The 17,434-nt window shown below is 35.9% G+C and overlaps 1 protein-coding gene across 3 annotated transcripts in view; it reads left to right on the top strand.

Annotated features, from left to right (window-relative positions):
• The window catches only part of LOC134790125 (rho GTPase-activating protein conundrum), a 169,771-nt gene that overhangs the window by 30,139 nt on the left and 122,198 nt on the right, over positions 1-17,434 (top strand). For all 3 annotated transcript variants that reach the window (XM_063760913.1, XM_063760912.1, XM_063760914.1), the window contains exon 2: positions 3,796-3,931. In XM_063760913.1, coding sequence (XP_063616983.1) covers positions 3,796-3,931 — 136 coding nt within the window. The remainder of the gene's footprint in view (positions 1-3,795; positions 3,932-17,434) is intronic.

The raw sequence follows: 17,434 nt of genomic DNA, 5'->3' as shown, positions 1-17,434 counted from the left end.
ATTTCAGAGATTAACTGATATGGCGTATATGCGCAGGAAAACGCGTATAAAGAATTTTATCATATTTAGTTAAACTTTATGGCATAATGCGTTAATAAAAAATATGCAAATGCTTTAAAGGCTTTCTTTACTTGTAAACAATTGTGCTAAACAGATGCATTAAATAGTAAGGCACATATATATAATAAAAGACTTCAAACGCCGACTAAATTTACCTCAATAAATATCAATACAGCTTCTAATGATAAAACGGAGAATTCCCATTTATCGAGTACAGCCATTACGTTTTCAAATCACACCATACAAATGATAAGAGTTATCGATCTCGAGCCAACTATGGTAAGGCCAGTGGAGGGTATCGCGCCGAGCCAACTTTACGATCATTGGTAAGTAATATAAGTAGATAGGAGAGGAAACTTAAATAATGTATGGAAATTGTCACGTGGCTTTTAGTAGCACTTGTCATCCTGACACGTTTTGTTTTTCATTTGGCGATTGTCGATGTACGATTGTCATTTTGGCTATAAGCCCCCTGAAAGTCGACGAGTATGGAGACCTATGATAGGTCGGTTGAATTGGACGTAACCAACAGTCCGCAATGTAACTAAAATCGCATGCGAGTTCGCGCGCCGTCTAAATCAGCCCTAATCCACAAAAGATAAGAAAAATAACTTTTAAGTAGGTAATCAAAAAGCGGTGTTTTGTTTCGTTGCGAGTAACATAATGTTTATTTGACGCTGATGCATATATGTATTACATTAATACCTACTTCATTCGTTTGGACCAACCACCGTGTACTTAAAAAACAGAAAATTCGAAACTCTAAGTTTGGGAGGTGTTTTTTTTCTAATGATTTAATGGCTGCCTAGACTATAATATGTAGGTATGTATAATGGTTTTGTAAATTCACATTAAAATCTGCGACATATTAAAACCTTATATAGTACGGATACGGATATGATGGTCGTTCTTGTCTACGTGACAGCGTGATAAAACGGTGTCCGTCACTTTCTATGCCACGGTGTTAAAAAGTGACAGTTATTATATCACGTGGATAAAGACGGATAAAGCCATCCATAATACGCCAGCAGTTGAGACTTCAACACATCGCTAGCCATAATATTTTTAACATCTCTCTTTCGATTCGTAATAACAATGCTTTAATAAAATATATTATGATGACCATGATTTGAATCCATATCGAATCGTTCTGAAATTATATCATTATAATTCAGTTGATCGAGCTGTACAAACAAAAGGTACATTTAAATGAAAAAGGGCGTAATTACCATACAAACTTATATTACATACGCTTTTATTGTCTCGTATAAAATTATTGTACGTGGAGTGCAGACGTCAGTGGCTGAGTCATGGATATCGAGGAACCTTGACAAAAACAGAATTTTACCATTGGTGCGATATGCAAATAAAGAAATCGATAACTTGACTAAAACCTCGCTTTGTGATTGGTCCGTTATGGTATTTAAAAATAGGCATTCACACTATTTACAGAAGTATTAATGAGTTTCAGGAAATTATAGTAAAGTAATACTGTTCAGTGTGCGTTTTGTTTACTTAACTTTGTGTTGACACTGTCCGTGCTCCCAGATAGGAAAATGAATGAGCGATGTTATTTTTTGGTATGACATTATATATATTAATCGACAAATGTTTTAATAGTTTATAAATATAATTGAGAGGTAGAGAGTACCATACTTGTATAAAAAAATACGAAAGAAAACCATTTCTTTACTTACCTTAGATTAGATTTGATTACTTAGATTTACTTTAGTTGGATTTGATTATCTTCAGTATCTAGATTACCTGTAATATCGCTATGTTCGTCGAAAAAAGTGATAAGGGATAACTCAAAAACACATTAGGACAAATGCAATTTTATTTATCTGCAAAAATAATCAAAATGTAATGTACCTAATAATGGCACAGTCCATAGAACAATAGCCATTCGACGAAGTCGTCTAGACAGGGCAATCGTGCGGGGTGCGAGAGGCGAGGGGTCGTTAGTGGCTCGGTACTACTTACAGGGCTAGTGTGTCTTATAGTAAGTCAAGTGTAAGTCTTGGGCAGCTGTGTAAAAGTTTGTGACAACCCTAATGTGTTCTTGTGCGGCGTCGGCATTTACACGAACATCAAAGGCGTCGGTCCACTGTTACTTTTTACTCTGTGGTAATGGACTGCCTGGGCAGTTATAGGCCATTCACGTGCTCTAAGGACGTTCCTGTTCAATTTAAACCCGCAGTCTAAACTCTAAACTATCATTTAACAGTCCAAAACAGTTACTGCACTCTCAAAGGCGCCGCAAATTGATTTTCCTAATTTCCAATATCGGAGCCGATAAAACTGATCCTATCTCGATGCATTGCCGTTAGGTAGCGATAAATTTTAGTTTACGGATAGATAAATAGGTATTTTATGTCGCGGACATAAGGGTGGTTTTATCTTGACTTTGGGATTAAAAGGGTTCTGTTAAATTGGAGTGAAAGGTCGTTATTTAGTCGTATAAGGATTAGGAAACGTTGCTATGCTGAATAAGTATGTGTCTACTATGTATGCTAGAAATAAAGACTTGCTATTTTATAGTTTAAATAAATTATCTATTTAATGTTAACATTTCATCATGCAACATATTATTAGGACTTTATATATCAGTATCACTTAATTGATGTTGCTGATAATCTATTTAATTTAGAAACGCCAATCTTGCTGATTTAAAAGTATTTTATAACATCTGAATCTGATTCTCTTTTTAGTTAAATAAGTCTTAAATAAATTCGTAAAACTCTTGACGTTTTCAGCGAAATTGGTAAAAGTTTCTTATTTTTACGTTCAAAATGATAAACATTTTTACAAAGTTCCGACTATAGCATGAATAAATAAGAAATATAATAAATCAAAACTTTACTGAAGTAGCAAACAAATTCTAATCTTAAATACAAATGAAATAAGGAAATAACTGATTAGTTCCCAAGTGCAATAGTTAGTGCGTTTCGTTACTGCTGATAAAGATCTAATCTAAGCAGTGGCGTAACCATAGTCGTGAGGAGTTTGCGTTTCGTTCTACGCAATGTTCGTTTTAATACTATTTAGTTATTTATACCACTTGGTCTATTGTTTTGTTTGTTATGTAGTCTAAATAGCGTTGTGTTGCGATAGAAAAAATTAACGAACCGATTAATGTCAAAAACACGTGGCGTAACATAGTCGTGAGGAGTGTGCGTTTTGATCTACGCAATGTGTGTTTTAATACTACTTAGCTATTTATACTAAACTTGGTCTATAGTTTTGTTTGTTAAGTGTTCTAAATAGCGTTGTGTTGCGATAGCAAAAACTAACGAATCGATTAATGTCAAAAGCATGTTGAGTTACTTAATCTAAAGATTAAAAGATATAAAAGCCTTGTAGGTTAACGTACTTATGGTTTACAGCGCCATCTACTTTGACATTTGTCGGACTTGTGGCTTACATGTCAAACCTCGCCCTGTGTGAAGACTATTTGTGTCGCTTAACTTCGAACTCGGGTAAATCCATCTGTCAGATTATGCGATTATGGTATTAAGAAAAGGTAATAGGGTAGATATTTGCTGACAGGGTCGAATGGATTTACCCGAGTTTGAAGTTAAGCGACACATTTGTGGTTTCTAATGACACTGCAGTGCCTAACAATATTTTTGTTGAAGTCACTGCATGTTTAATTAGTTTAATAAATAAATGTTGTTATTGTAGTATGGAATAATAATCGTCAATCGATATCAATTAAAAACTTATTTGTTTCAGGTATCCCCCGAACTCCGTATGGCGCTGCCGCTGCCCCGCGCGCCGGACCCGGTGCTGGCCGCCTACTGGGCCGAGTACGAGGACCTTTGCCGGCTCAGCCAACAACTTACGGACGATGATGACAATCTTTATGAAGGTATGTTTACCCAATACCCTGGTAGATGGCGCTGTTACCATCGGCGAATATCCTACAACGCGCTAACGTTATCCATAAAATCCACGGTGTTGGCCAAATCTGTCCGGCCGACTCGGCTCTGATTTCTATATAAAGGATGGGTGTTAATAAGCAGAGGCTGTTACCATACGGCACGTATAATAACTCCGATTTACCTGCTTGGCTAATTGGCTTCCTGTACATATTTTTTTTGCTGTCAATCTATATAACTACAAGATTTGATTATAAAAGTCCAGAGTTTGGACCTGGGAGTGGGAATCATAACCTATAATATTCTGACAACAGTACCCAATAGAAGTTAGTATATCTAGAAATTTCTCCAATATCCTTTTAGACAGATAGACGTTTCCTTGTCTAACGATCAGCTGATTATCAGAATGCATATAATTATGAAAAAGATAAGAAATGGCCGATAAGATAGGACAAAAGGAAAATGACATGTAAATATTGACTGTATCAATGGCGCAGTTTGTTCCATTCATAAAATTACAATGTATTTTTTACAATATGTACCTATCAGTGGCGGCGCGTCCATAAAAGCCGATTCCCACCGGCTTACCTGTTTTTGGACGTTTGAGCAGAGTTGTAAAGGAAATACGTAAGCCAAATTAGCCCCGGCTTGCCTATGGATATGTTTTAACGCGCTGCCACTGGCTACTGGCTGGCCAACCTATACTTATTTTATTATGAAACTTGAGTATTTATGTGTAGTTATATGTAAATCCACGTGACTATATCCACGTGAAACGATAAACGGTAATAAACTTACAGATGAGGAGAGTATTTTCAAAAGGGCTTATTTCTCTATGAGCACCATACAAAAATAAGTCCATTTGAAAAGACACTCGTCAGATGATATTGAATCGTTAAGGTTGTACCAAGCCGTCTGCAATTGTAATTGTAGTATATTACTTGCCAATTGTTGTATTCATATAATTAATTATCTCGTTAAACATTGAAAAAAACCGGACAACAGCGAGTCGCACTCGCCCACCGCGGGTTTCGTACTTTTTAGTATTTCTTGTTATAGCGGCAACAGAAATACATCATCTGTGAAAATTTCAACTGTCTAGCTATAACGGTTCATCAGATACAGTCTGGTGACAGACAGATGGACAGACGGACAGTGGAGTCCTAGTAATAGGGTCCCTTTGGGTACGGAACCCTAAAAATCACCTCGTATTAGGTACTTTATTTAACGGTTATACAAATAAAACAAGTTTAACTGAAACAATCTTGAAAAGGGGGGCAAAAACAAATGTTATGTTAAATATATCCGGTGCACTTGTCAACCTTCCTCGTATAAAGCACTTGACATTTTGCCCAAAGCCAGTTTTTACTGAATGGGTGTCGCAATCTTTATTTTCCCGTCACGATTTTCGCAATACACTTGACTTTCTCGGAATGTCAAGACGGGTCAGTCGCCTGCGCATGTTTAATGTCTCTTTCACTCTTAGTGGTCTAAGATAAGAGAGTAAGAGTATGCTTAGGTTTATGGGACGATAAATAAATTATTATGATATTGATAAAGGATTAATATGATATAATAGTAATACCTATACTATCATATAATGTGCATATACTTACCCAAGAGTAAGGTAAAAAATGTCTCTGATCACATGTAATTACACGTGCACAAATATGTGATCTGAGCCTTTTTTATTTATTTATTTATTTAAAATTTTATTTAAAATTTAAATCAGGCAACAAGGCCCATATTACAAATACCTTACAGACTAACATACATATATATATATTATAAACTTAAAAACTAAACACTATTTATGCGACAAAACGGCGTGGCTCCGTTGAATCGGCTGTTCTTGTGTCGGATTCGGCAGTTTGCCCCGGAACCTCCGAAACACGACACCTTTCGGCCAGAAGTCGGCGCACTCGATGGTCTCTTGCAGCGGTCGCGGCACGCGCACCACAAAAGAGTTGAAGTGCACGTAGTGGCGCGATCGAAGCTGGAACACCCTCAGCGAGTAACCGGTCTTCTGGTGTACGTACTCCACCACTTCAGCAGCCGTGGCGGTGTAGTGCAGGCGCGACACATATAGCGCCTTACTCGGTGTAGCAACCCGCAAGCCAGAGTTAGCCGGTTCGGCGGTACCACACTGAGTCTTACGAGGCGCCGTGCGCGCCTTCTTCTTTCTTGATACCAGTGTGAAATCCTCCTCATCCACACCGGCAACAGGGAGCTTCTCCTTGGGAACCGCTCGCTCTTCAGTACCCTTTACAGGTACACTAACCCGGTTCGATGCGACTAATTAATGGATCAATGTTGTTTGTTCGATGGTATTTAATGGCCGAGGTGTGTATAGGTACCTACTACCTATTTTTCTGATCGACGAAAGCTGGAAAGCAACAGCTTTTAGCGCAGAGGGCCGAAATATGACGCTTTCCGACCAGAGGGTAGAAAAGGAAGTTATAAGTATGTATATCCATTTTACTGTTAGTGTTTTAGTAAGTACCTATTACTAATTACCTATCTATTTGATTTAAAAAAATTAAAAAGGATTGTTCATATGGACTAGGTAATCTCAGTTTCAGTGAATTTAGTGAAAGAATAAGTTTTTGGCAAAATTTTCATTTTTGGTACAAGCTTTTATCGCCGACTGTACTTTTCTTACGACAGGCAACTAATACTCATCGAGACAATTCTAAAAACCCCTAACAGAATTAGGTTGCGTTGTTTCATCACAGAGTTCCTATGGCCGCCTCCTGTCTCCATCATCAGATCAGCTCGATGGTACCATAATATTGCATTGTCATCCGATTTATACATGCATGCAAAATTTCAGCTCAATTGGAAACCGGGAAGTGGATCAAATTTAACTTGCAAGATTTGATTACAGACAGACAGACAGACAGACAACGATCAGGTGAAAGTAAATAAAAGCTTGTAAAAAGCAAAGGTTTTTTTTTTCGAGATTTTAGTATGACCTAAGTTTATAAGTAGGCAAGGCACAATCGTCAAAATAACAATGTTTAGGATAAATGTTCACCTTTTACTTCCGCAACTTACATCTTTATATCAAATGTTTTCTGTCTCAATTTAATAAATAATTTTCACATCGAGATAAATCAAGGTTCATACAAAATTACATGTATATTTGAAAATAAGGTGCGTCCACACCGACACACTGGTTTATGTTGACTTATCGACGTTCGACAAGGTTGCTGACGACACCCAGATAATTACTCACTTTTCGCAACCTTTGAATAAGTGATCATAGTAATTTATTTATTTTTCGTCATTGTTCCTTGGCGATAAATGATAATATATTGTTATTTTTTTTTCGTTAGATCTCATTCTGGGCGGAATAAATACGAAATCACAAACTGCCCTAAAACATGTATATGTGTGTATTTTCCGTTGAGATACGAAATTTGCATACGTTTTCGTAACTCGGTGATTTTTTAACACATGCGGTGAAATTGCTCTTATATTGTAAATAATAAATATAGTACCCATCCTATCCACCAATGTTTATCGAAATCTGCCGAAAGAAAAGGACAACATAATAAAATTTGGGGCAAACAGTAGGTAGATCTACAATGTACAGCGAGCTGCGAAATTGCATGGAGATATGAATCAATTTATTGATAAATTAGCCACGCACTTAAACGGCCGATGATGAAGTTTTTTGCCTTTTTTTGATGAATATCGTAAGAGTATTAATATTTAGATAATAATATAAATATAAATAGGTATCAGTGAAGTTACAATTATGTAGTTGGTTTGCCTCGAGTCTTGACGATAGTTTAGTTACAGATAAAATTTAGACGGTTTTATAAAATGGAATTATTAGTAAGATATTCTACGTGATTTGGCAACTTGTATTGCTAATTGTTATTTTAACACCCTAATTGAATACAAACATTTGTTTGGACGTAAATAATGCATCGGAGCAATTATGTTAAATTGCCTTAAAAGCGATAAAACAATTTCGTGTAATTAAACGATGACATTTATGACATGACTTACCATTGTGTTTTGGAATGTCGGCATCATTTTGTTTCGAAGAAAATTATTTTAACACCGATTTTGTGTGTAAACTGAAATATATGGCATATGCTAAACAAAAAGTGACCAAGGCATCTAGAGGGTCTACCGCGAACACCGAAGTCCGCAAATCGCAAATCTCTGTCACTCTATTTACACCATAATTGTAGTAAAGGGGCCCACTGATTAACAGTCCGCCGGACGCAATCGGCCTGTCAGTTAGAACAAAAAGTTTACAGTTCCGAACAACTGACAGGCAGATACCATCCGGCGGACTGTTAATAAGTGGGCCCCTTAAAAGAAAGATCCCCGCAATTTGCTGCAAACTGTCAACTTGTATGCGTTTTCATGACAACACTCTAATAAACTACTCTAATTCGAGAAATGGGCCCAAAGAGAACGAAACCGTCTGCACTTTCTTCCGATTCCGACCGCTCTGGCGTCACGCGATCCGACAGACGCACGCCATTACTCGCATGCTATCTGCTGTCACTTGTTCGAATGACATTGCAATGTTTGCAACATGTAAATGACAGGAGATGTGTATGATTCACGTGATCCGGTTTTTATACATCAGCCTCTTAAAAATATACTTCTTTTTAGGGTTCCGTACCCAAAGGGTAAAAACGGGACCCTATTACTAAGACTCCACTATCCGTCTGTCTGTCACCAGGCTGTATCTAATGAACTGTGATAGCTAGCAAGTTGAAATTTTCACAGATGATGTATTTCTGTTGCCGCTATAACAACAAATACTAAAAAAAGAATAAAATAAATATTTAAGTAGGGCACCCATACAACAAACTTGATTTTTCGCCGTTTTTTGCGTAACGGAACACTTCGTGCGTGAGTCCGACTCGCACTTGGCCGGTTTTAACAGTTATAAAAATAAATTAAATTCGATTTTTCAGTTATGATCAACATTAATTCTAAGTAGCGTTTAAATAATTATATTACAATTTCAAAGTACACACCGGTCTGACACACATCGAGGTCAAAATCAACAGCATTTCGCTTTTCACGAAATACGCTTGTTTTACAACCTTGCACCCATTTGCAGCTTACGATAATTTCATTTTATTTATTATATTCTACGCTAATGTAGCTATGCCTGTACAGTGTTTTTAACTCTTTATTTTGCAAGGTGACAATGAAAGTTATACCTACCAAATAACTTTTACTATTATGACAAACCTTAAAATCGCGAACTCGCGACGCGAAATATCGAAATTCATATTCCCACATTAGTGTAGTAAATGAAGCAAGTTGTTGTATGGAGACCCATGCATTAATTTCTCAGTCGATGAAATTTAGCTTGGTTATTGTATAGTATGAGCCGAGACTAACATTATAAATATCCAAAAAAAAAACACTCCTAAGTTGGGTAAAAACACAAATATGATTATATATTGAACCGAGTAATTCCTCAGTCCAAAACTATTTTACAAAATAAGTTATTTGTATCAGTATGTGATACTAGAAAAAAATCTAAAAGTTTTGTCAAACATGAGAATATTTTTTTATGATACTTCCTTTTTTTGACGCTCATTTTCATCGGAAAATTGCTCTGTCATTTTTTTCTTCTTATATGATCTTAGAATATAATTTGGCGCAGTGGGTAAAAAAAAAAAAAATGCGTATGGAAATGTATGTATTATAGAACTATTAAAAACTGAGAATGGTAAATTTTTAGATTTTCATTTTGTAAGTATAAAACGGCAATAAAATGGCATTCCAGTGAAAAAATTAGACTGAGCAATTTTCCGGTCCAAGACACGCCAAAAAATTTTATTTTATTAATACTGGTATTTCTGCTGGGATATTTTTTTGATATTTCATATATTGTTGCAATACGTTACATGAATATGTCTGGTGAAGAAAGTTTGAACGGAGCATTTTTCCGTAAAAAGATATTAACGATTTAAGACTTTAGGTATTTACTTTAATTCTATTATTATTATTCTTTGGAAAATTACACAATACTTTTTATTTATTGATACTTTATCATACTGTAAAGTTTTTTCTGGCTGAGGAATTACTGCGGGGTCCACTACCTTTATTTACTACACTACATGGTCAGAGCCGGCGTTTCCTTTGATTTTCATACATTTTTTCTGTAATTAGGTTTTGAAACGGTACTCAAATACGCGGATTGTATGTGTTTCGCATTCGCACACTCATTTTCTGAACTCAATTGTTTTCAACTATTTTAACTGCCGTAAGATAATTTTAAGAATAACAGAAATGTTTTTGTAGAAAGGCATTTTTGTGACAGATAAATTAGTTGGTAATAAACAGTGTCGTAAAATGCGATTGTAGATAATTTTAATAATTAATAAATAAAGATTCAGACATTTTATATTCACACATTGAACTACATACATATATACCTAGAAAATATGTTGGTGTTGAACTTAGCGTTAAATAACTATTAGCTATGGCTAACTTTTCTGCAAATTAAACAGTATAAATTTGTAGATGTATAGTTTTTAATCTGTATAAAATATCAGATGGAGCTGACTGCACCATAGATAAAACAGAGATATATTACTCTATTGCCCAAGTCATCCGGTTTTGACCTGATCCCAAACAGAAGCCAAACGGGTTACGATACGACGCAATAGGCTTGACATTAACAATAGCCTTCCTGCCTTGTGCAATACTTTGTCTCGCTCTTTGTAAGCCCTCACCCCCCTCCTCCCACTTCATCTTAACCAGAAACTATAACTAAATACGACCCGATTAGAACATTAAGATACGTCAGTCAATATATCTAGAAGCGATATGGACATTTGACACTGACACATCTAGTCAGTGTCAAATGTGACGTTTCTTCGAACAAAAACGTCACTTTTGACACTGACACATTTAATCCATATCGTTTCTGGATCTATTAATTGACGTATCTTAAAGTTCGAACCGGGCAGTAGTAGTTTACAGATGCAGTGGATATTTCTTTTTCTATCGTATTTTTACGGAAACGTACGAACGTGTCTGTCTTGCTATATGAGTCAGTGTCAATACTGAGGTTGACTGAAATAGTATGACAAATACGAATGTTTCCAAGAAAATACGATGGGAAAGGAGTATTTGTTTTATTCTTATGGTATGACTAGGAAACTAGAAAAAGTATAGAGAACATAGTTTACGTAAGAAACCAAGTTAAAAATAGTTATTTGTTTTACAAGGGGGCAAAGTTGTTGTTTAACCGCTCGTGCTAATATTGATACCCGAGCAAGCGAAAGATTCCAAAATTTATTTATCATCCAAAATCATCATTTAAAAGTCAATTCTACCAGCAAACATATGACAATAACTCAAAATTTGCATTTGATTACTTTGCCTCACATGTGAATAAAATGCAACTTTGCTATCAGTTTTTGAAGTGCAAAGTAAGCCTTTCCGAGCTGGTGTGGTGAAATAGTACATTACATACCTAGGGAGGTAAATTCGTAAATGCTCCAGATCGCAGGTGTTTGTGGCCCGAACCGAAGGTGAGGGCCATAAATATGCGATCTGGGGCTTTGGGGTTTGTATAAAGTTTTACGTCTTGCCTTGGCCAGGAAGTGAGATTTTCTTCCCGTCCCGTGGGAAGAAAATCCCACTTACGGGCCTAGGGTGACGTAAAATAATTAGCTTTAAACAGTCGGATTTTGTTTTAGTTTTTCCTTTTCTTTCGTATCGTTTTTTAAACTGTAAAGTTTTAATTTGTTTTGCTTGTACGCATTATCATGCATTTTTTAAGATATGATGTAAGTAACCTGTTGAAAAAAGTTTATTCTCTTCGGGAGAGAGGAAAAGAAACGGGTTTATTCTGAAGGTGCTAGGATCCGCTTTGGCAACCTAATTGCAAGAATTGGCACAGGACTAGTTTTTACAAAAGCGATGCCATTAGCGTTTAGTAAACATTTGACATTTAAAACAATAGTCATCCTGCCTTGAGAAATGCTTTGTCTCATTGTAAGACCAATTGTAAAAATGTCGCGGGATGTGTCTCAAGACTATTAGGACAGGTATAGCGTGAAGGCTAGAGGATGTCAGCATTGTGATTTGTACATGGGTCATTCTCAAATGCTCATTTCGGTGATTCAAAATCTAACCTCTACAACCTTGCTTAGGTCAGTGGGGAGACACTCCTGACTTCAAGCAAACTCGGCTCCGTTCGGCTCAGCATTGCTCCGTGCTTACTTAGGATTGACAAAACTTGACGTCCCTTTGCGTGCACGACCACAGATAGGTACTTCGGTTTCGTAGGAAGTGTCCTTTCTGTACGGTAGTACTATTATTTATTTTGTGCTTAGATCAAAAGTAAGTTGACAAAAAACCCTGTCCCTGAAAATGCCGAAAATCTCTTTGGTAATCTTCAGTTGAAACGTTTTAGCACATAATGCCTCTGCTCTTGATAGTTACGTAGCAATTCTTTATTTTAAAATATTTTCAGGCTAAACAGTGCTAGATAGAATATAAGATGTCGAATTAATAATAATACTAAGAACCGAACCAAACTGACCCTAACCCTAACTGAACCTAAGAACTGATGTAAAAAGTAATGAAATAAATGCATTTGTATTTTGTAATACGAGGAATACCAATGCCAATGCAAATTTTTAAGATGTTGGTAACAAAGAAAAAGCCATACCTAAGTAATTTTTCTTTTCTTCCTAATGAATGACTGTTCAAACAAACCTGCCCAAAATCATATTTAGTCCACTATCACCTGTGTCATCGTTCGCTTACATAACACATTCGGACACCATCAATAACCGATGGCCAACAATCGACTTTCTTGCAGCCTTGGGCCGCATTCCGGCTGCGTGTACGCATTCATTATACAAGCGTGGAGTAGTCCAATTTGTGAATTGACCAGTAAAAAAGCTTTAGAGCAGAGGCATGCCGCCGTGACCTGGGTGGCCGAGTGGCTTAAGGCATGTGCCGCGAATACAAAGGACGCTAGTTAGATTCCAGCCCTGGCCTGAACTGTTCGATTCGAGGGCCGTGGCTAAACATTCGGTTTATCCGCTTTATATTCGCTTAAAGTATTAAGGTTCGTATTATGAATTTCTAACCCCTGTTTGAGATATGATGCAGATAGGCTGCGAGAAATTCGAAATACGCCGTTTACATTTTGCACATTTGCATTGTTAGTCGCTATTGTGCTGCCTAGGAGTGGCAAAGTATAAACGGCGTTTGACATCAAATTTTATATGAATGATGTCATTTACTTATCCGTACCTATATATATTGACACGAGCGAGACGCACGGGCGAATGATAACGAAATGATATAATTTATATGTCAAACAGTTTGAATTGGCCTCTTAAGCGTTTTAATCTCACTGACTCACACTCACACTTATATTGGCTCCTCTTAGCATTCGACTCGCGTTGCTGTAAACGTTTGGAATGAGAAAGGTCGGCCGAGCCGGACTCCAGACTTTCTCGAAACGGATTCGCGGGGAGTTTTTTAATGTCCGGTGGAAGTGCGAATTTGGAGTTATTATCGAACAATAAATGAATTTTACAAGTATACATATTTAACACGTTTTTTTGAGTCAATAATATGACGATTATGGAACGATAATACTTTCTTATAGCGGAAGGGGTTTGGATAAAAAAGTACTTAAGCAAAAGTATGCACTCTAGGGACTCCAAATACATAATTATCTATAAATAAGTAATTCCCCATATTGCTACTCTTTCGAATAGACTGAGTTCTGCAGCTTTTGCAGTGAGCAAAATCCGTCAGTTAACTGATGTGAAAACAGCTCGATTAGTATATTTTAGTTACTTCCATAGCATTATGGCATATGGTATTTTACTGTGGGGCGGTGCTTCAGAGATAAATACCATTTTTGTTCTGCAGAAGAGGGCTATTCGAGCAATATACAAAATGAACCATAGAGACTCACTTAGAGATAAATTTAAGGAAATTGACATAATGACAGTGCACTGTCAATACATTTATGAGAATATTCTGTATGTACATAAAAATATTGAAATAAATATTGAAAATAGTGAAATTCATAATATTAATACTAGAAATAAACATAAGCTCGCAGTGCCCTTCACTCGGCTCCATAAAATTAAAAAATCATTCATGGGTAATTGTGTAAGATTTTATAATAAACTTCCAAACCATATTACTGAATTATCTATTAATAAATTTAAGAATTATGTAAAGCGTAAACTTATTTCTAAAGCTTATTATACCACACAAGACTACATGAATGATATTACAACGTGGGATTAATTGTTATTCGAAATGATTATTTATTTATTAGGTATATTTGATTATTGATGAGGAAATGGATATTCCGATGTAATACTATCTACTTCTTTTGTTATGCTTTTTTTTGACATTTACATTTTATTCTAGAAATTCTAGACTAGTATTTTTTTATACAATTTTTTAAATGTTTGACGATCCTTTTGTGAAATTCTTAGTGTTAAATTTGATCTGTATAATAATCCGATGTTATTATGGAATAATATTAACATCAATAAATTGCTCTGATAATTAGATTAAGATTAATTACGATTCATAAGAGCTTGTTGCTAAGCCTACATGAATAAAGTAGGTATATTTTGAGTTTGCGTTTGAATTTTGTAGAAAAGTGATGAATTTTCACAGGGATAAATGTGAATAGAGAATGGAGGTATATAGTACATACCTATCTATACTTAGAGTTGGATTCTGGTTTTTATTTCTCGTTCTGCCACTTATGGAATTAAAGGTCAGCTGACGAAACTTCTACTCACTCTATTTTCTTTATATAACAATTTTCAGCAACGAAAAGTATACCAGGCATAACTTTATATACATATTAATTTTATTTCATGCCAAGTTTCATGTAATTTAAGCATATCGTTTTAAAATGAGAGTATAAGTTCGATTGTATGGAAGAGGCTTATTGGCGTTGGGTTCGTGTAATTCTTAAACCAAGTCTTGCACGGTATGGGCTAGCCATCACAACCACTACACTCATACACGCACAAACACATAACACAGTCAGTCAGTACAGGTGTAGTGAATAATTGTTTTCCGTCGTATTTTCTCGGAAACGTTCGTATTTGTCATGCTACTTCATTCAATCTCAGTACTTTTTGTATTAAAACTGACTGAAATAGCAAGACACGTTCGGACGTTTCCGTGAAAATACGATGGAAAATAATTATACACTACATCCGTATACATAATACAGTCTACATAACATGCAATGAACCTTATCTACGACCTTTCTGATGCAAATTCTTATGACGAACATTAATTAGTAATTTTGCATAGTAAATGAAGCGCACTAACAGTAATTCAAATTTTACATGCTTACTAATTATTCTCTAATTTGTTCCAGGTATGTTTCTGCAAGTTCTTCAAAACTATTCATAGCACTGGGTAAAGTAGGTATATTTAAGTAATCCAAACTGTATAATAATAAAGATGTGTACTTTATTTTTAAGACGAACTACCAATGTGAATCTAATCTGATGTTAGGGCCTATTTAATTATAATGTCGATTTCTTTTTGTTAGATTATGTCAAAATCAAAACTAGTCCCGAAAAAAATTTATATAAGTTACCTGGGTTACGAAAACTCACTCACTCAGAGGAATTTTGTAGGATATACAGTTAAATTGAGCTTAAATTGTACCTACAAAATAGGGAACTCTATCTGTCCACCAAACTTCATTGAAATCTGACGAAAAAACAAATTATAAATCGGTCTATCAGCTGTCGGGACAAGCCCGTTGATGTCTTCTTCATACACGCCTAAATCTCGTCGGCTCGACATTCAAAAATCGTATATCTGCATCCCTATCGCTTATTGCAAGTGCGACAAAGAAGAAAGATCGAATTTGGACGTCCACGGTAGCCGACCGACGCAGTAGGTATGTCAAAGCCCGTTACATCGGAATGAGATACGTAACGGGACAGCGGCCGATTGTCGTGTTAATTTACTATGTTGATCTGTGTCAGCATTCCGAGGTGCGCGGACGCAGACAAACAGACGCGTTGTGAAGCGTTTACGATGAGCATGAGGTCACCACATGGGTCCGGAAGACTTGACCAGGTGGGAGACTTAATTGGACTAATATGTGAATAAGTTTTTGGCAAAAATTTCATTTTTGGTACAAGCTTTTATCGCTGACTGTACTTTTCTTTCCACAGGTAACTAATAGGTACCTAGTCATCGAGACAATTCGGAAAACCCCAAACACAAGTAGGTTTCGTTGCTTAATCACAGAGTTCCTATGGCCACCTGCTGTCTCCATCATCAGATCAGCTCGAGGGTACCATAATATTGCATTAATTGTCACCCAACTTACATAAGTATGTAAATTTTCAATCAAATATATGAAATCGGAAAGTGGGTCAAATTTAACTTGCAAGATTTGACCCGTACATACATAGGTTCAAGTTAATAAAAAGCTTGTAAAAGTGCAAATGTCAAAATATTGCAGTGACTTAACTAATACTAGTAATTACTATACATAGGTATAGTTTACCTACTAGTACAATGCGTCATTAATTGGTGACTATATATCTATTGTCATTGAATATTGCAAGTGCCTGAATGTATTCAACATTGCCTACACTTACCTTGTAAATGTCGTTAGCACGCATTTCGGAACTAAATGGAAAAAGGCAATAAATGTGCGATGGTTCCAAGGCGAGTGAAAGACAGAAGGCCGACACTTTTACGCGGCAAGGCGATGTTACACAACCACATACACATACGAGCGTATGTGTGCCGGACATACCTTACGATCTTAAACTAAGACTAAACACATACAAAAATTGTACAAATAGGGTTTATTTCGCCTGAATAAATGTTTTTTTCCGAAAACCTTAATTGCCTCTTCATCTTGTAATAAATCAACGTGTCTATAAAACCTTAAATATGACTAACCCACCTCATAAAACATCTGCTAACTTGACAGATAATAAGACGAAGGGAAATGGTGCGGAAGAAATTGTCTTTTACTTTCCCAGTCACACAAGATGGCCGACTTATGACAGGTTTTCTATCGCATAATGGAGACAATGTAAAACTAATACTATATGTGGCACAATAGATCGTAAATCTTTACGATCTGAGGTTCAAGTGGAAACAATTTGCGATACAAATTAGAATTGACACAAGAAATCAGTCTCGCGCTAACTTATTAACAAGAATACGAGTAGACTTTGCACGTTTGACGTTTATAATGAAAGTTTCTATAGATAACTTGATAGAATGAACATGATTCATTATAATTATTGAGTGTAAATTCATCTTTAAAATGTAAATTATCGAGTTTTTAATAGCTTTTCATTTAGCGATGTAACAAACTGATTACCTTTAGAGTACACCTTCAGAGGTAGAGATATTAGAGAGATCTATTTGCTTAATTGTAATATTTCTACGCCTATAGAGGCGGAATATGATGCACTTATTGTAATTTGTCCATCTTTTGT

The sequence above is a fragment of the Cydia splendana genome, chromosome 4, assembly GCF_910591565.1.
Source record: "Cydia splendana chromosome 4, ilCydSple1.2, whole genome shotgun sequence".
Taxonomy (NCBI): Eukaryota; Metazoa; Arthropoda; class Insecta; order Lepidoptera; family Tortricidae; genus Cydia; species Cydia splendana.
The sequence above is the reverse complement of the archived record's forward strand: the minus strand, read 5'-3'. Positions and strand labels throughout refer to the sequence as shown.